The sequence below is a fragment of the Melopsittacus undulatus genome, chromosome 4 (assembly GCF_012275295.1).
Source record: "Melopsittacus undulatus isolate bMelUnd1 chromosome 4, bMelUnd1.mat.Z, whole genome shotgun sequence".
In the NCBI taxonomy this organism is placed as follows: domain Eukaryota; kingdom Metazoa; phylum Chordata; class Aves; order Psittaciformes; family Psittaculidae; genus Melopsittacus; species Melopsittacus undulatus.
Window position 1 is genome coordinate 49,919,230 of NC_047530.1, and position 20,953 is coordinate 49,940,182.

The 20,953-nt window shown below is 35.6% G+C and overlaps 1 protein-coding gene across 1 annotated transcript in view; it reads right to left on the reverse strand.

Annotated features, from left to right (window-relative positions):
* Window positions 1–20,953, reverse strand: part of LOC101871284 (mucin-6) — an 87,395-nt gene that overhangs the window by 17,071 nt on the left and 49,371 nt on the right. The window contains exons 2-10 of the mRNA XM_034061308.1: window positions 10,795–11,035; window positions 9,092–9,218; window positions 7,838–7,925; window positions 6,597–6,706; window positions 4,640–4,847; window positions 3,354–3,476; window positions 2,279–2,399; window positions 1,286–1,424; window positions 1,016–1,120 (exon numbers count right to left, since the gene is read on the reverse strand). Coding sequence (XP_033917199.1) covers window positions 1,016–1,120; window positions 1,286–1,424; window positions 2,279–2,399; window positions 3,354–3,476; window positions 4,640–4,847; window positions 6,597–6,706; window positions 7,838–7,925; window positions 9,092–9,218; window positions 10,795–11,035 — 1,262 coding nt within the window. The remainder of the gene's footprint in view (window positions 1–1,015; window positions 1,121–1,285; window positions 1,425–2,278; window positions 2,400–3,353; window positions 3,477–4,639; window positions 4,848–6,596; window positions 6,707–7,837; window positions 7,926–9,091; window positions 9,219–10,794; window positions 11,036–20,953) is intronic.

The following is a 20,953-nucleotide window of genomic DNA, read 5'->3' on the forward strand; positions in this document are numbered from 1 at the left end:
AAGGACATGGAATCCGAAGTAATTATCTGTGTTGATGGTATTCATATGTTCTTTAACTTAAGCCACTGTATTGTCAATAACTTATATAAAAGGAAAACACTGACTCAAGTTTTTTCTCATGTTATCCCACATTGCTTTCAGATTTGAAACAAGGGGGACACAAAATCACAAAATGTAGAATATATAAACCTTTAGAATCAGTTTTAAGCAATGTTAAATTTGATGGCTTTGTAACAGTAGCAATGGAAAATTACTGAGGTGCGTGATACATAGAAAAAAAATAGAGTACAGCTAGAGAACATACTGAGAATTCTTGTCCAAGATAAATCGTTATAGTTGAGATAGTTTTAAGAAAAACAGTCTCGAAGAACAGGACACAGGGATAAGGAGTAGCTGGGAATGGCAGGTGTCCAGGATGGGCTACAGTTAAACTAACTGATAAGTAGGAGGATAGGAGGATTATTATGTCTCTGGTGCTAATGAACCAATTAAACTGGTATAAACATCTACTGCGCATGCTTCAAAGGCTGCCAGAAGTGATGAAGATTGTTGGAGGAAGTAAACGACCCTCAGAGACCACCACCACATTTTTGTATGTGTGCAGGGAACTTTCTGGAAAATAATGTAACCCATATGTAGCCTCATGAATATGTATGTATGCCCAGTGACTATATGAGGATGGCTTGTGTAGCAATAGAGAGACACACGTTAGGACGAGCTATCCCCTGTGTCTCCCAGCGCCGCAATAAAGAATACCTGCTTGTCAGCTTGGAAATTTTGTTGGCAAGTTTGTTCCTGGAGTTTTCTCTGAATCAGTTTTCACTTTGAAAATACTCTAACTTCCTGAGCTGATGTGTCAGCTAAGATCTTTATTGTGTATGTATGAACTGGAACATATCTTTAGTACCTGTCCCCTATAATTTTTCAGTTCTGGCTACCAGCAATGATTTAAAGTATTTATTTTGCTAACCTGGTTACTGAAATGCTAGATAGAACCTGTGGAGGGAATACTTACCTTTGTAGACAGGTAAATTACGGCACTAAGTGATGTCTCAGAATGAGAATAACCAGACTTTTCATATACAGCCATTAGAGTTCCATTGTGCGGCAGGCTGGGACTCTGGAGGAAAATAGTGAAAAGGGAAGTCTGTGTCAGAATAACAATGATTTGTAGAAAAAAAATCTATGTCATAGGATGACCTCAGTTTGTATTCCAATAAGAAACCAAAGACAGATTCAAATATGGCCATTTGACATTGTGTATTTCTAGACTGCAGGAAATTACCTTCATAAGAACATAAGTGCAAACCCCATGGAACCTGTATGATCTAGAATCAAATGTGGTAACGAAGGAGCCTCCTTCCAGTGAACACCTTCCAGGGCAGGGCAAGTCTTTGCAGTTCCATTGACCCATTGTACATTTACTAAGGAAAACAAGAAATTCTGTGTGAGCTTATTCTCATACTATGGCACTCTTACCAGCAGATGATTTGATCTTTATGTCTGGAATTTTTGCTGTAGCTGATCAATATGCAAAATGGGTTAGTGAGCACAGTGTAACACACTTGTACATTCTGAAATTTTATTTCCACCTTTATGAAATTTCTTTTCTTACACGCCAAAAACTCAAGCTACTTCCTAGTAATAGGAGATGTCACTTGTTTCACTTTTCCCCTTATACTTTCAGTGCTTTTCTTTCTGTATGATTATCAGCTGAAGCTGTTCATCTTAACTGAAAATTGCTGAACTCTCGTACGTATTGTCGGTAAACTTTCCTGAATAGATTAATCATGAGAAGTGTTCACTGTTACAATTCAGATGATCAAATTCCATTATTTATTCTTCTACTTATTAGAATTATGGTAGCAAGAGATGTAACACACAAAAAATAATTCCAAATTAAAAAAAAATGTCATAATTATTTACCACTGCAAAACAGAAATTTTGCTTTTTGATTTGGTATCAGAAACACTGAGATTGCAAGGAAGAAACTGAAAACACTGGGTATTTGTTTTGTACTAATTTTACTTCCACTTTCATAAAGGAGATCAAAATGCTACTGTTTTGTGTGGCCTAAGGGAGCATTTATATTTGTACAGATAAAACTGGAATAAGACATGTACATCTTCAATTACAAATATATGATTTGTGGCATTCCAAGAAGGTGGCCTTGGAGATGGTATGAAATCTTTGCAGCTCTGAAAAGTTAAGCTAAATCTTTCAATTGCTTGGTGAGGATGCTCTTTATCCTCTCATGAAAGTACCTGTTGCTACTCACCAGGTCCTACATGCTGCTTTCATTGTCTCACCAGGAGCATATGTTTTCCCGTTCAGTGTACATGGACAGTGGTTAATGTGAACACATGTTCGATTCTTTGAGATGTCATCAAGAACTGTTCCTGCCAAAGACAGTAAACAAAATAATAAATACTTTTCCATACCCACACTTAGCACCAAAGATAATACAGCTTGAATGCCTTTCTAACTTAGCTTGAGAATGCTATTCTTGCACAGTCAGTGCCCATACTTAGAGATGTACTGCACAGGGCATTTTCTCTTAATTAAAATAAAACTGACTCTTTACAAGTGATAACAGTATTTGGCTACTTTGTTATATGAAAGTGCAGACAATTGTCTTTATTTGAAATTTTAATTTAACTTGAAATAAGAGTGAGCTTGAATGTAATTTTTTCAAATTTTATACTTTGCTATAAGACTTATTAAATTGGGAATTTTGAAGAATGGACATCTTTTTCCTAGAGTACTAAGTCTAGTTTTAAATATGTAGCTCAAAACAAATTACTTTTGACTACTCTAAAATGGTTATGATATTCATGTAAATACCCACAGCACAGTAACCTTGGAAGATAGTTCTGAAGTTTCAAGAAACATTGCAAACAATAGTCAGTATGTTTTTTTTGCAGGAAATTAATCTCAAACTACTTTAAAGGGATTTTACAAAATGCCCAAACTATTGCAAAAATTCTCTGAGGTATGCTACCTCTTGCTGGTGCCAAAATGCTGGATACCTCTTAAGGGTAAGAAATTAAGCTTACTCAATGTATATTACAGCACAGAATTTCAAAAAGGCAGCATATAGTAATCACATCACGTATTGAGGTCTTGTAAGGAAATGCTTTCCCAGTCTGTTCTTGTAAATAGTGATCAAGGACCTTTAAGGACCATGACTACTCAAGACTTCAGTTATGTTACATAAAAATAGCAGTTCTAGCAACCCAATGCTCTGAAATGCACTGCTAGCTCATTATTAAGAAGTCTATTACACTTTACTGGACATATGCCAGAAACATTTGTATGTGCCATTTAAGATATGATGAACACAGAAACTATACCTTCTGGACAAAAGCAACCATAGGTACAGTGACTGGAACAGCTGTACTCTGGGTTGGAACAGGTTTTAATACATGGAGAACCACATTCCTCATAGATTTGGTTAGCAGAACATTTTCCCACCGCTGCAACAAACAGTGAAAGTGTTAAGATTTTAAAGTGTAAACACAGATCTCATCTACCACCTAGGATGGAGAAGATCTTGTGATTTCTGGGACTAATGTTCTCTTCTCCTGTTTTAATACTCAGTTCAACATTCGAATATTTGTCATTACTACCATATTCACTCTAGCTTTTGTTCATTCTTCATACCCTATTTATTAGAAACTCCTTACAGAAGCTTGAAAAATGGCAAACAGGCTGTATTGCAGCCAAATAAACTACCACAAGCCAGATTATCAGTAGTACTTGAATAATTTAAAGAAAACAGCTCTTCATCTTCTGTATAGCTTCTGCTTCTCAGACATTATCTGCTTTTCAGAATGCTGCTACCTAGAAATCTTAATATATGGAACATAGAACATATATAAATGTGATAAATTAAATCTTATCTGAAAGAGTAAAAATAAGTGAGGTAGGGAAACAGATAGTTAAGAGATGAGGCTGACAAAGAAACAATAAGGACTAAAAAATTCATTACCTTTGCTTATTTGGCATTGATTTACAAATTCTTAAATTCTTAAATTTTTATATGAGCTGCACCTCTGCTAATTTAATGTGTGAGTTGGTTTAGAAGCTACCTAGACTTAAGTCATTTTTGACTTTCTTTTTGTGATAAGCATATTCTCTTATAAAACAATGAATCCTGCTACATAGCACTGACTATAGATTGAAGTTTCACATTGATTTAGGACTGCAAGAAAATTAATCAGAACTTTGACAATAAATAGGCACTTGAAAGAAAGTGTGTCTAATCATATACAGCTTGGAGAGTAATAGAAGATTTGTTTCTTATTTTTTCCCAATCATTAGCTGTAACTAAAAAGGTCAAGCATCTGAAAACGGACCACTGAAAATCTCCTGTGAATAAAAGGGGCTATGGCAATTGTTAGCAAAATAGGTTCAAAGACTTCAGAGGCCCTTTAAAAGTTTTTTTTTTCTTTGAAATTTCCACGCTCTCCTTCTTATGGCTTTACCAAAAAAGTGTTACTCTTCAGAAAATAAAATAAAATAAAAAGACAGTAGAGACAGTTTATTTCATTATCACTTAATCATTATACTTACACAGAGTATGTATGATATAGCAAGGTTAAGTAAAATTTCCTATGAATAAAATTGTTGAACTTACAGCAGAAGTTTTCAGTTCTCCAGTTGAATACCATTTGATGGGACATAGCACACTGCCTTGAATACTCTGACAGTGTAGGGCAAGTGCAATTCTTTTGTCCTGGCTCACTGCAGTCCTGCATATCAAGCTGGCAACGGATGACAAACCCATCCTTTGGCACACTGCAGGTTGGTGATACCAAGTTAAGTAGCTGAGAGCAGATCATGGCCTAAATAAAAAAAAAAAAATTGTTCTTAGCAGTGTTTTTACCATGTGAAAACCACAACATAACATCATTGCTAGTTATGATTTTCTTGTTGGTTTCTTTGCTGTTTTCCCCTGCAGTTTAAGAATATGTATCTGACTTAAAATGCATGAGAAATTCATTAATTGAAGCGAATATAAATTCGTTGTATAACAGAAGGACTTGATGTGTTGAATTAGTTCTACTTCTCATTAAGTTAAAAATGAATTAATTCTTTCTGTACTATCAATCTCCCTGAAAGTGCCTGAGAACACTACAGGCAGGGAGTATGTAATCTCATAGAGATTCAGCTCCAGGACAAACATCCCCGATGTGACAACAACAACGTTTGTTCCTCTGTGAGCAAACTTTTGATATGTTTGTGTTGCCTATCACATTGCCCACTGCAGTATAAGGCCTCAAAGAGAAAAATGTAAAAAGATTAGACCTCCCAGGCAATAGAAGCTCTTCATCAGATCAAAGTAATTCTTCAATGTGAGTACAAGTAATATTTACAACCCGCTTCTTCAATAAAGTATCTTCTTCCCATGACCCACAGAAAAACCTGTCCTTTATTCTTGCTCTTCTTGCAGATGGGATGTCACAAAACTAATGTTTCTCTGTTTTTCTGTTCTGGGAAAAGGAGAATCTCAGGCTGGACAAGGCTTTGAGCAACCTCATCTACTGAGGGTGTCCCTGCTCACAGCAGGGGGTTGGAACTAAATGATCTTTAAGGTCCCCTCCAACACAAACCATTCTATGAATCTATGAATACTAGCTGGCTCTTCCTCTGTAGTATGAAATCGTAACTTTTTAGCAAGAGGAATGGTTTCTATGTTCTAACTAAGAGATTCTTGGGTTGCTAGAAAAACAAGATGAAACTATTAAGGCAAAAAGAAAAGTCTCCTATTATAAGAGAAAAAAAAAATAAGAATTCTGAAATTACTAGTAACCAATATACTATATACAACTACCTGAGAATTGCAATGTCAGATCATATTCTTTTGAAGAAATACAAACAGAACCAAAGAACATGATGACTCTATGTAAAATTAAATGCTCTACAGACTATAGCAATGAGTACTTGCCATTAGATACATGGTGACTTTATGACCTCCTAGGTAGAAAAAGAAATAGGTGAGAGAAACTATGCAGTTTCCATTTCCTCAGCCTGGTAGATCTACACAGGAGATACTCCAAACCAATTAGGACATTGGCCTGGACAACCTGCTCTAGCTGACCCTACTTGAGCAGAGGGATCTGACTAGATGATCTGAAGAGATCCCTTCTAAGCTAAACCACTCTGTGATTCTGTAAAATCTGTGTGGGAATGCAAAATCTGTGTGGGAATGTCTGGTAAAACAACAGGATCATCTTAATTAGGATTAGCAATATGTTATAGGTATTTTTCAATGTCTCAAGTTAATTAAAAGCTCATTGACTGGTTCCAAAAATATCCTGTGATGACTGGCATGAAATTTCAGAAAGCTGTGGGCTAAGTGCTCTTAGGTTTAGATGAATGATACAAATGTAGCCTCAAAAAGCCCAAGGGCTTTTTTCAAAATATATTTTAACGCAAAGAACTCCTTTCTTATATCATTCTATACAAATTTTGACATTATACATTTTCATGGAAGTCAGTTTTATGAAATCACTGCCTCTCCATTACTGGTTTTTATCTTTCTACCTCTTCTAAGAATCATGCTGTAGAAAAGCAAAGAAGATCTTTCTTACATATTTTTTGTGAGGAACGGGGGAAATTGATATCTCCTCAGACAGGCATATCTCCGATGGATCATCCATTTTTTGTAATGCAGCAAATTTATATGTATCCAGCAATTTACCTGTAAATTGAACGTTTGTATTTTGTCAGGCAAAAGCCCACATGGACATTGTTTGTTTATTGCTGTGATGTAGCAAAACTCAGATTCTACTCTGACTGTGAAATATTCTACTAATTAGTTTATCTGATAAATAACTACCTGTTTCACTCTTCACCTGGAGTCTATTCAGTAAAGCATACTGTTGTCACCTTGATAGTTTCTCTGAGCCATTTCCTAATATATCATATCTACTGCCTTACATGATGTCAGCTGTTACTCTTTTTCTGCCAGCTGTGTTATCTTCCACCAGCTGTTAATTAATGCCTCTTCTCCTCATCCCCATTCTAACATTTTCCCTTACATGTAGGGGTAAACTCATTACAACCCCCAAAATACTGTATACTTTTTAGAACTCTTTTCTGTGATGTGTCTAGAAAACTGTATCTGGCAGTATTGATCTGAGATTAGTCTACTGTGCAATTTAATGCCCCCACACTAGCACTGGAGTTCAGAGTAGCAGTGTGCTTTTAAAGCTAATTTTCTGAACATCCCCACTCTGTGTAATTTTGTTTCCATTGTGGAATTCCTTTAAGATGAAAAATAAGGCAGAAGATGTGCTCCAAGAGCATGTGTAATGATCTCCCAGTGATAACGGGCATTAGTTCAATAGATTAGAGTGACTCTGAAGTGAACCTTCCAAACTACATAGAGTGCTGATGTAAAGTCCTTGCACCAACTATTTTGTTCTAAAGATCCATCCTTCCTGGGAAACACTACTTGTTAATGTTCTTGTCCACTATGTTCTTCTTATTGTAGGCTCATTCTTACTTCTGCTTAATATAATTATTTCACTTACTGTGCCTTGCTATACAACTAGACTGCTCTGAAAGTTAGGTGAGAGAGCAGTCCTTATCACAGTTTCCTGAAAGATAAGATTCCTAACCACTTGTCTGAGGAACCCACAATAATATCATCATACCAAATTCTACTGTTTAGCATAATCAAATGGCAAGTATGTTGGTGACATATAGGTGTGCTTTACTCAATTCTGAAAAACTTGAGTAGTTAGAGCAACGTTAGTACAGTATTCAGTTTCAAACTTGACTCAGTTTAACTAGCTCTCCTTCCACGCAATATGTCCTTAGAGATTACCTTCACTCACAAATTCATTCAATTCATAACCATCATAATTTCCACACATTCCACAGGTTTTCCCCATGTATTTTTTTTCAGTCACAACCTAAAACAAAACAAACCAATATATTTAAAAGGATCATCCTAAGTAAAATCATCTATTAAGCACAACTTTTCTCAAACACATTCAGTTCAAGGATCCAATTAAAGGTGATCCTCCTCATTAATTTCAATGACTTGGCTAGAAGAAACATTTTGGAAGCAGTAACTTCTTTTACCAAATAGGAAAGTAGTGATTATTGTGATTTTTTTTAATTTAGGAAAAGAATAAAATACATTTGCAGAGAATTGAAGGGAAAGATATCCTAAGGAACCAGAAAAAATAGAATAGGAAATGATGCTGTTTCCTTGCTCATATCTTTGTTGATAGAGCATGAATTTCAGATTCATTGTCTTAAGAAGTTGAAAGTTACAGAAAGAATATCTGTTTTCAGAAGGTTATTCAATTATTTACTGCTCTGGAGAATAAAGTGGTTATACTACTACTATTGGCTACAATCAATGCCTTTTTATAAAAACCTTAGATCAGAGGAAATAATTTGATTGTAACTAGGATATAGTGCGTACCAATTACAGTAGCATTTCCTCTTATACGTCTGTTAGCAATGCTGATATATCTCCTATACAACCTCTCACAATCTCTCTGTTTTAGCACAGAATTCAGTGTCTTTTGTGGCAGAGAGACTATGTGATTTCTCATATATGTATGAGAAAATGTATCCTCTAAAATATGTCAGTCATTTTGGAGGGAAAACATGACAAGATTCAGAAATAGAAAAAAAAAAGCTGGTAAAAGCACCATATGTTTGAAAAAGAAAAAAAAGATGGGGAGGGGAAGCACAGTAGAAATGACAAGACTAAGGCATACACTATGCATAAAGAAATTCTAAACGACTTTAAATAACTTCAACAGCCCTTTAGCAAAACATTGCAGCTGTTGGAATAGTTTGAGGAAAGTTTAAAATTTGCAAAAGCATCCATAAATCTCAACACTGGTGACTTTAGTTACATATCAAATCTGGAAGTTAAAGGTACATGCAGATATAAAAAGCCAAGATGTTTTTTTCAAGGTGAATGGATGAAGCAGGAAAAGAACAAATATCCAAATAGTAAACACATGCAAAAAACACTCATTAAGTTTAAAGACATCCTCTCAATTCCAGCAAATCAGTGTGTATTTTCTCTTCTGCTTTATGAAAATATTTTACTAACCATGAGATAGTCATCATTGTTCCACATGACAACCAGCTCCATCTCCATCAGTTTGGCCACCAGACGAACGTTGCGTCCATAAGGTGCTATTTGAATTCCATTGCTGGTGTAAGGCAACTTAATGACACTGTAATAAGGCAAGAAGAGAAACTGACCATCTCATACCATTATTAAGCATGTGTTAGTTATCTTTTCTGGATCTAATACATATATAATCTGAGTATTTGCAGCAACATAAAATAGATTTCTTTACTTTGTAATCGTAGCATTTCAAGATACATTAAAATTTATCTTGATGGAAAAATCAGCAGTTTCATAGAAGAATCGCAAGGAGACAGTTGCATAGTCAGTATGTTAGTGAAAATGTTTGCACAGCACTTGGCATCTTCACTTGGTTTGGTTTTATTAGGGTATAGGTAACGTACATGTTTCAAGAACATGTAACAATACAGTTTGTGTGATAGTATTATTTTGATTAACCTGGAAAGCTTACAGGCTGTTAATATAGGAATTATTGCTGTAACTGAAACCTGACAAGGTTAGAGAAACCCATTATTAGAATGTTGTAGCAAAATTAGGTTTTCATCCTTGCAGCTGAATTCTAGTGCTACAAACTAACAACATTAAAGACAAAGAATATGTTGCTAAGTAGTCAGTAAGCATGTGATATAATCATAGAAAAGTTGGTTGGAAGGGACCTTCTGAAGCTGCCCAGGCCAGACTTCTACCTGAAGAAGGGTTATGTGCAACACTAGGCCAGGTCAGCCAAAGCCTTTGGCTCCTGTGAATGTAGGATAAAAATTTTAAATGCAGATCATCTGGTTAGGTCCACAGTTTTATATAGTTTTCCTGGGACATTAACATTTTAATAAATACAAGTTGCTAAAATAAGGTATAGCTTCGAGATCTCTTTTTGTCATGATGGCTATTATACCCACATAAGTATAAGAAGATACAGACAATCCACACTCAAGTATTTCCTGTACCCACATATACTCACAGGCAAAAATTCAAGCCTGTCTATCTGATAAAAATGCTGAAAACTTCCAATGAAAGCTTTCCTTCTATGGGATCATTTTGTATAGAAGAATGAATGATGCAGAACCCAAAGTTTCCCATCAGTGTAATTCCTCAGTAAAACAGTTGTTTTCTGGACATAGTAATCTTTGGAATAATGTATAGACAGTGGTCTCATCCACAAGGACCTTTTTGTGAGCCCTTCTGATATTTCTCTATTAGTTGTAGAGTTCAAAGTTCCTCTTATAACCTATATATGTGTCATCTTTAGCATAGAGGGTTCAGTTATATAAGTCTCAAAACACATGAACTCTAAACAAAACACGGGAATTTCAACTAGTATCTAGTAAAGGGTATAAGCTGTTCTTTTAGCAGAGGCATATGCATATGCAAACTGGCAGTACATAGGAGACTAGTTTCACTCTGAGAACTGTTTTGGTTTGGGAAGGTTATTAGTTTATCCCTTTAACTACAGAAACTTGATTCAAATAACTGCAAATGTAATACTCATCTATAGAGTGTGAATGCTTGAAAGGAAGAAATGGGAGTAGAGTTGTCAGGTGTACAACCTCTGTAATTTTTTAATTCATCTTTGATACAAAGTAGTCTTCTTTAGTGTGACTGCTATATATATAATCTTCTGCTGTCTTTAAATGTGTTTTTTCCCATTAATGGTAGAATCTTACCCAACATTCCTGACAGAAATGCTGCCTTTCTCAACAATGACAACAGAAGGTCCCAGCTCAATAATGATCCTTGCAATTTTTTTGTCCAGCCCACGGCGGAGCTGTATGTTGAAGTCAGGGCTGGCTTCATCACACACAGTTGCAAAGATATAGTTGCAGGTGCCAGTGAAGTCATACTGGTATTTATCAAAGGTGGAAAAATGCCCTCCGCCCCAGGTAGAACAGGAATCCTTGCTCAGAACTATAAAAGTGAAAGAGAGTAAAAGTGTATTTAGGTCTCCTAACAGTATATTTGCTCATTCTGATTGCTCTTTCAGTTATAAATAGCAAGAAAAGCTAGTAAGTTTCTACTCAGATTAGTTATCTCAGCAAAATCCTACTCTTTTTTTTTTTTTTACAACCTCAAATTTTTATCTCAATTCAGGAAGTGAAACAGCAGTGGGAGTCAGAGCAATATTCTTATTTATTGTAAATAGAGAAGACCTCCTAGCTTGGGAAAGACACTTCCATCTCCTTCATGGAATATATAAATGTTTATCTTCTTACTCTGGTCTGCACAATCTGTTTGCAGAGGTGACAACTTGCTACTGGAAAAAACTTTCACATTTCAGGCACATTTACAAAGCTATATATGGCATCACTGTATCATGATTCATTGTACACGCAGATCATTAGATGTCAGAAAACAGTCTTCAAAGCCCAGCTTGTAAGTCTCCACTATTTTGGGTCTGTTTCTGTGAAAAAGTTCCAGCCAGCTTTGTAAATACATGGAATGTTTTGATCAGTTTTCATTTTTAAAAAGTAATTACTTTTCGTCTAAATGGACAGATTTTAGAGGTTGAAATGAATCATAAAAAAAAAAAAACACTAGCACTTAATGTTGGATATTTCTATACCTACTTAAAGCATTTGAACTGTCCCTCTGAAAATGACAGAATTACTGAAGTCAGTAAAATCATGTCCTTGGTTATGTATTTTCAGACTCGGTTATTATTAATTTTTTAATTATTTTTGCTTTTAGAGTTATATGAGGCTCAGGTACCTTAGAATATATCTTAGAAGCATAAAGTATCAGGTAAGTTTTGCAAAGTTTACTTGCAATTTTTATTCTCTGCTCTCTTAAAGAGTGATCAAATGACTACAGAATGGTATTGGTTTTATTCAGGTCAAGTAGAAAATACTCTTTCCCAGTGAGCTGTTACCTGTTGGCAAAAAGTACTCCTCTTCCATACTTCTGTGCTCTCCAGAACGTCTGACTGGAAAATAGGAATTGGCTAATTGTTACTGATTCTTCATGCCCAACACTAGCTAGTGTAATATACTGTGCTTAAGTGACACTAACCAGCAAATTCCAGCTTTTTCAGAGTGTGCCAAGAAATTATTATCTGCGGCTGCACAATGATCAGCATGCAATAGGAGCCCCTTTCGATAAATGTAGGTGTGCTTTCAGTGTATTTGTTTTTATTTAAATATTATCATAGAAAAATATGACAGGAATGTCAATAACTCAAGATATTTAGCACTAGATTCTACACTTGTCTTTTGAGTTCAGTTTTATTAAATGATATCTAGATTTTCCTTTACTTTGTGTATATCCATGTCCTACTGTTCCTCTTGTAAAAACAGAAAAAGACAGAGATGAGTTGCTGAATTTTGTTTTTTTTGTCTGGTCACAAGTTCAACTATTTTTACCTCTAGGATGAATTTCACGTAGCTTTTCCATGCATATGCTGAATGAGAATTCACTTAATTCAAGCCAACTCTCTGCTTCTCATTATAATAAATTTGCATTTTATAAAATTCTTTTGTTCTAGATCTCTGCATTTTCCCTAAACTAGATTAATAGTTTCACTATCAACCACTGAAATGAAGCAACTTTTGCAGTACAAAGCTTTTAAACAGTAGGCAACAGTAAAGCACAGTATTTTAACATAAAATATTAAGATTATGGAATACTAGGAAGAATGTCTGTAAATAGAATATGATATTGTGCAGAATACTAGGACTGATATACATATTTATTTTAGAAAAGATCTAGTAGAAGAACAGCACAACCTGTACATACATTATCATGATGACATTTGTTCATTCTTGTCATGGATGTGGAAAACTGAATGTTTAATGAACTAAATTTAAATTGAAAAGTCAGTGCCTCACATTTCTTCAGAAAAGAACATGTGAAAAGTTATATTAGTTCTGACCAAGTGTTGATGTAGCTTGCTTATGTTATTTCCAGCAGTGATCATTAGGAGACTGCCAAAGGGAAGAGTACCATCAGGTCAAGCATGCATGCTTCTGCAGATACTCTTCAATCTACAATTATTTTCAATTCAGGGTGTTTTGTGAGGCTACTGAGATTTGTCTGCTTATCCCCTTTGTGCTCTGACTTCCAAATACTTGTCCAGCCTCCTTTAGAATCACAGCAAAATTTCTTTGTAACAGAAAATACCACAATCACTGCTGTCAAATGTTACCATTTTAATCGTGAGTTAACATTTTAGTGATACCTACCTTCCTAACAGTATTTCTGATAGCTATATTTTTTACTACTTTAAAGCTATAATACATTAATTATGCCTTGGCATGGTACACATTTTTATTTGATAGTGGTATCTTACTATATTTTGTATTTCTTAGACTCAGAAGGACTAGCACAAATGTGCAGTAAGTAGGTGGCTGGAGTTAATTTTCCTTACAGATATGAGTTCATGCACACCGGCCATTCTTAGGAGTTAAAGGAAAACTGGGAAACTACCAGAACTGCAGCAAAAATAGCTTCAGCTGGCACAGCTGGATGTTGAAGAACTGTCCAAACCCTGACTCCACACTGGCTGCTGGCTATAAAGGTGAGGAAGAACTATCCTGTATTTTGATCTTTTACTTACACATAAATTTGTTTTAACCTACAATCTTTAAACAATCTCATAGACCAAGCCTATAATCAGCTTTATTTCATTTCCAGGATTTTGCAGCATCAGAAAAATCCACTTCCTAAATTCTTAGAGAATGTTAACCTAAGTGCAGGAATGAAAACCAAGCAGATCACACCAATTACCTCAGCAGCAAACTTCTAAATGTGGTAGGCTACTAAACGTTTTCACAGTTTCTATCCTGGGGCATCAAAACCTCAGCATGGCATACTAAAAGCACTTCCCATTCAGCATAAAACTTACCAGAGCGAGACAACTTATTTTACTGTCCTTTATAAGCAAACTCTTCATTTGGGATTTCTAAAGCTAATGCTTTAAAACATATGCTCCTTGAGGCAAGGACTTATTTTTAATATGCACTTTCTACAGCATCTTCTGCAATACAGAACTGATGCTGAATTGAGTTGCAATATGAACGTTAAACACCAGGTCAGGCACTTACTTCTTTGCAGAGATTCTTTCTGGTTTTGGAGAAAAAAGTGAGGCCAATAATTTCCTTCAAAAGCTGTGAAAGGAAAAACAAAACAGGAAGAATTTATCCTCTGAGCACAAGGAAGTTAAAAATAAATAAACAAATATACAAATATTCAAACATAGCACAAGTCAAAGCAGTGTCAGCAGATATAAATTGTGTCCTGCCACACAAAATTGAGCAGAAATTACAGTGAAAAACCACATAATTCATCTTGTAATAAAAAAAATTACAACTGGTAAAACTACCAAACAAAAGCTTTTACAACCAAAAGCTGCCAGAAATCCCATACAATACGGGGTTTCCTGCACTTCACCCTTGAATCCTCTGTTCCTTATCAGAAATCTGTGGAATAAAACTTTCCTTGTGTTTTGGAATTCTTATTCCACCATATGGATAGAAGTAGTGGAGGGAACAGCCAAAACGGGGAAAACATGGGAGAAGTAATGTCCCATGTGTTCTTCACAAGAATCATGGGATCTGTAGCTGAACAGTAGGGAATCCCCAGGCCTAGTTTTCGCTTTTGCTGCTCATGTTAAGGCGGAATGATGAAAACTGCTATCTGCTTCCTTCCACACACCTCTTATTCACAAAGCCTGTTCTGGTTATGAGAAGCCAAGGACTGTTTAACAAATATGGAGTACAGTATGGTGCCTCTTCCACCACAAACCCAGACCTACTGCATGCGTGTAACTGCACAGTGTCATCATACATACCCAAAGATTCTTTCACCTAGCAGCTTGCTTCCTGTCCAAAGTGCAAAGAGAGTAAAACAGGTGGCAAATCAGGCTGCCACAGCCAGTCTACAAGCAGTGAGCCCTGTGCAGGAACAGAGGTAGTGCATGCATGGAATGAGCTCCCACAGAGTAAGTAACTGGATAGCAACAACCAAAACAAGCTGTAAGAAAAAGTATCCAGTGGGCTTCAGAAATGGGCTACTCCTTTTTAAAGTTTGTCAGGTCCAGTATTTCTTAGGTAACAGGAGCAAATATCCTGTCAAAACCATATAATTCTCTGTTATATGTTTAGGATCTTTTTCAACAGAGAAAATGTTATGGCAGAAGGTTTCTTTAATCACATAAACCAGGCCAAGTCTGCACACATATGCAGGCCAAGCTCTGCTAGCTTCTGTTGGTTCCTTATATTCTGAAGACACTAAAAGCCTCTAGGGAGCTCACTAACCGTAAGGGACTCTCTAGCCAGTTTTACACTGTGCTGCTGATGTGATGTAATATTTATCATGTAATATCTCAAGGACTGCAGGAAAACAGATGTTCTGTCTTGCATGTGAGGCTAAGTTAAGGAACAAGAGGGCAATTTGGAGTTCCAGCACATGCCTTTGCTATATATGTGAGATACAGACATCTCCAACTTCTCTGTCAGTCTATGCCTCTGTTCTCAAAAGAATGCTTATTTTAAAGGATGCTATCTGCATAACCTACTCTAAGCTTTTAAGAGCTAAAATACTGCACTGGTGGAATTGTATACAATGAATATCTAGACAGAAGGGAAATAAATCAAGGTTGTAAGTTCAGTGACAGAAGTGTTCCCACCCCAGTTGTTCCAATAGTTTTAAATGACATTTATTTCAGCCAGTTTTCTATATTCTCTTCACAGGCTGTGAAGGTAAATACAGATTTGCTGAGTAAAATCTGACTTGCAAAATATGTCCCTTAACACAGAACAAATGGATTAAACACAAAAATTGTATTTCTCTCCATTGGTGTAAAGGAAACCCTAGGTAACTGCAGCGTAAATGCCAAGGCAGAAGTTAAGTGAGATATATTCCTTCTAACCTTCTTCCTAGATACTGTGTCCTTCGCAGTGGGACAGTGCTCTATAAACAAAAAATGAAACTCAAGAGTACAATGTAACACAATTTTTCTAAGATGGAGTAAGTTACCAGCATAATAACTTCTTGATAAATTAAACAAGAACATTTCTACAAGAAAGAAATAGCAAAAACCAATCTCATTAGCTGTTGAGATGCAATATAGACTCACTGCACGGCCAGCACTTCCACAATTGCCTGACACGCTCCTCAAAATCATTGTAGATCCTGCTCACTCTGGCTTGTCCTCTATGAGTTAGCACTGGCAAATAACTGTTTGAATTTTTGCCAGTGTTTCAGTACAACCTCTTTGATCAGCCTGCACTCGGCAGGCATCTCCAAAACACAGCATGCTTCTTCCTCTGTCCTTCCAAGTTCCCAGCAAACCATTCATCACAAGAAGTACACCACAAAAAGTAGTATCGAGCTAACACTCTTCACACCTAGAGTTGCTGCTGCCTTGTTTGAACCCCTTTATTTTGGTATGTCCATATCTTCAATAATCTATTACTGTTGGTTTAACAGTTTTGCAATCGCTACAGTTTAATCCCAAACTACAAATACAATATTAATGGAATTTGAGAGCATGTAACAGATGCCTCCAGAGGATATCTGACTTGCAGGAATTGAAAGTATGTCTAAAACATTATTTCAAGAGAGATCTATCCAGAGAACTTCATGTAAAACAAAAGCCTAATACTTTATGAACAAATATTTTAGACCAGAAGAGTTTGGTTTACAAAGCTTTTAAAATTCAAAATTCATAAGTCTAAGCTTGCCAAACAGTTACAAAATGTTACAAATACTCCAAGTCTGCTATTTAGATTAAAACATCGAATGTAATAATCATTCTGAAATATACTGGAGGCATGCAACAGTTATACTGAAAATAATTAAGGATATGAAATCCATTGTAAAGTTTTGCTCAAACAATAGCTGATAAAACAAATACAGGGCAATTTGCTGAATATCTGCCAATCAGTCTGTATCCTGTCAGATCAAACTATTAAACTAATCACAGTATGGTAATTATTCTCAGCATTTACATTCTTTTTCTGACACATAATTCTGAGGAGATGATTAAATTTTTATGGCAATGTTATTAACCATTCGCAACCACGTGAAATGACAGATTGCATAGATGCAGCAAGTGTTATTGCCCTATGCAAAAGTTGTATCTAGCAACCATTTAGGAATTCTCTGCTGAAAATGCTGTCCTACTGGTAAATAATTTCTAAACTACTGAATTCTTTCTGACTGACATTTTTCTGTTACTGCAAGTATTCTGTATTCCTTTGAGAAATCGAATGATTTTGAATTGACATGAAATATTTGACTTTGAATTGCTCAGTAGAATTTTAAACAGAGTTTTACTTTTCTTAGGTAAGGGAAGTTTAACTTTCAATTCCTATTTGGCTCTAGTTGGCCTGATTGCCTTGAGAATTATACCTGTCAAGGTGCAGATTCTGTGTGGTCAGTCTGACAGCAATACAATCCAGACAGGGAAATTGATTTACTGCGACGAAATAATTTCCTTTCTATGTCACAGTTAGTATGAGATTTATCTATGGGAAAATACAATTTTATGTTGTAATGACTTCAATAAATGTATTTCACAACAGCTAAATGAATGAAAACAAAGTATTTTCATTTGATGTAAAATGCTGAAATTAAAACCTTTTATAGTTCCAAGCAGAAACAATTAAAGATTTCTGTTCTGTAAAGGGTTCAGTTTTTCTTCTCATGTGGGACAAAAAGAAATGTTGAAATAAGACGTTCTGGAAAAGACAAGAGCTTTAAAATAAACTACATAAGCCTAAAATGAAATTTAATAGCAAGGGTTGTGCTAGAGTCTTGAATGTAATACTCAATCAGTTGCACATATTCATGATGATTTCTCCACTGTATGAAATTATTAAATTTCTTTGTCTTTAGCAAAAAAAGATGGCTGAACAGCATAAATCAAGGTAAATTCCTAGTTACATACTTAGTAAGAACTATCATGACTACACAAGTATTTCATAAGGATTCATGCAGTTTTGATTATTGAAACAGCTGAAGTGCTGAAGCCTGTAATCAATATGCCAGCATCTCTTGTTAAGTAAAATCTAAAACTAACAGTTTTTAAATGGTTTTAAATTTCTGCAGGTTTTTAAATCAGGCTAATTCATGTTTACTGCTTTTCTTTAGTTATTAAGGAAAAGAGAAAGTGTGTCTTCTAGTTTCTATCAGATTTCACATCAGATATATGTCCTTACAAAGAACAAACACATTTCTAGTTAGAGACAGACTCAATGTATGGAATTTGGATGCAAATCCATGAAGAGGAGAACTGGAGTCCTTGCTTTAACTCATCCTAAAGAGACGATTTGGATCCAGAGTTTGAAATGACTAGCATCTTGCATCCACATCAACTTCTTATGGTTCAGGTATGCCTCCAAAAATTGTCTGATTGAAAAAGCTTACTTGACAGAATGAAACTTCTATTTGTTTTCATAGACTCCAACCTCACAGAGCGTTTCAAGGCTCCAGAATGCTGATACATACCAAAGCAAGAAGACTGCACTGAATTTTCTAGATCTTTTAGGCTTTTGTGTTTAAACTCAGGTGAATCTCTATCCTAGAAAACAGAGTCCTTTATAGATGAGGCTCTATTTGCAGTTGCCAAGAAAGCCTGTGGCTGAGTAGGAGTTGACAGTAATTTTCCGTCTGATTGCATCTACTTATCTATCATATGAAGTCATGATTAAGAATTTACAAGCATCTGCATTTGGGATTAGTACCCATGGTCAGGTACTTTACTTGATCTTGATTGCAATGGTGCTAATTCAGGGAGTGCAGTTATACCTGTTGTGAGAGTTTACTAAAGGGCTGAGTTATTTATATTTTAATTTTTTCAGTGCTAGAAGTAAGTCAGTGATTTAAGAGTAATATGTGTCCTCATGCAATTTGAACTATATGGTTCATTAAATGTAGCAAACACAATGAATAAGAAATAAATTTAACTTTGTTCAAACTAAAGCAAGTGAATTATGCTATTTAGCAGCTCTCAACCTGTTTTTGAAATCAGAACTGTAACTATAATTATGGAGACTATATAGAAGAGATGAAATTAAATCATTGCCAAACCACGGCAAATCAGGTTCACTCTCGAAGAATTCATTGAAAACACTATTGCAAAAGGAATGAGTAAGAAGGCAGAGTAGCTACAGAGTCAGTTAATTTACCTGTCAAGTCTTTTTAAAAAGTTACTCAGGCATCTGATATTTTGGTTGGACCAAAAAAAGACAGAACTCTTTAAAATACTCAAGAATTGCATTGAATAAAATGGAGGAATACCTTAAGAGTCATGTAAAATTTTTAGACTGGAATAATTTCCTTGTTTTCCAGCACAGGATCCTTTGTATCACATAATTTTTCAAAAATGTAGTGCAATCACATAGCTCATACTTACTACTTTCTGCAGTTTGTATAACAAAGGAAAAAGATTTTGACCATCACTATACATAGAAGATACACAGCTTCCACAATGACATTACTAGAGCACTTTGAAAATATGAAAAATTAAGGCACTTGGCAGCTAGGAAACACAATGTAAATACATTAAAAATATATTCCTTGTATCTAGGAAACCAGTTTTAGGGAATGATCCAACAAATCGGTAACCACACTTCTAAAAAAAGTTAAGAACAAATAGTCCCATTTCAGTCATGTACTACTAAATGTGCAGCTGTGTTTTAAGATGCAGTAAGAGAGAAGAAAATGCTTAAACTTAATTCTGATGATTGTGGGAGAGCAAGACCTGAACCTCACGTTTTATAATATTACAATGGAGTCACCCACTTTGCTTCAATACATGGGTATTTTCCTTCAAATCATATACCAAGACAAAGCCAAGCACCTTAGACTTACCAGCAGATTGCAGAAAACTGCAGAAGATAAGCAGTACTACTGTAGGAAACATGATGCATGCCCTAACTGCAGAGGTTTTCTCAGCACTGACTTGCATTCAAAATGGGCAGTACCAATGCTGCCACTTGCTAGGCTTACCTCTTCAAGCTTGGGTGCTTTATATATAGAATTGCAATGCCCTCCCTTATTCCCATGGCTTGCAGAAATTGCAACAGCAGAGTACCCGCCAAACAGGATCTCCTCTTTATCAAGTTCAACACACCTAAATGCCATTTAGAAAGAAAAGAAAAAAGAAAACACAAGCCTCCTTCAGTACATTCTCATTCTCACAAGGTTTTTATAATGGTTTCTATTCATAGCAGCTCAAACACTTTAAACTTCATTTATTAAACAAATTTAGTATTACACCCAAAAGCAAGATATGAAGAGACAATACACAAATTATGATCATTATCTGATAAGGAGAGGAATAAAATTGGATCAGTACGCAAGAAGTGCAGGAGTTCTGGAACTGCTGGGAAGAATGTGTGTATAGAAGATGGTAAGGCACTTAAGAAAAGAGATACAGATCTCAGATTTTTTTGTTGACTCTCATTAACTTTAATTTACTCTCCTGAGTGACTGTGTTCATTTCTCCCTTGCATAACATTTTAGACAAAATGATAAATTTTGTCTTAGTAAAAAGGGCTTTCCATGGTACAGATTCTTTCCTGAGTTTGCAAAGGGAGCTCTTGCCTACCACTTACCATTACCAATGGCAGAGGGCAATCTGTGTTACAAAATGGAAATGGCTATTGTACTGTGGTACTTTGGCAACTCTGAGAAGTTAATTTCCACCTTCCTACTAACATCCCAAAGATAATTTCTAATTCTTTTACAACGCTCAGGTCTCTCCACATCACAGGTGAAACACTGAATACACTGGATACGTTCTCTATGTCACTGCCATCACTCAACTGACACAATATAAGAACTTGGTTCAGGAAAAACAGTCTAATTGGAAGACAACTTTTC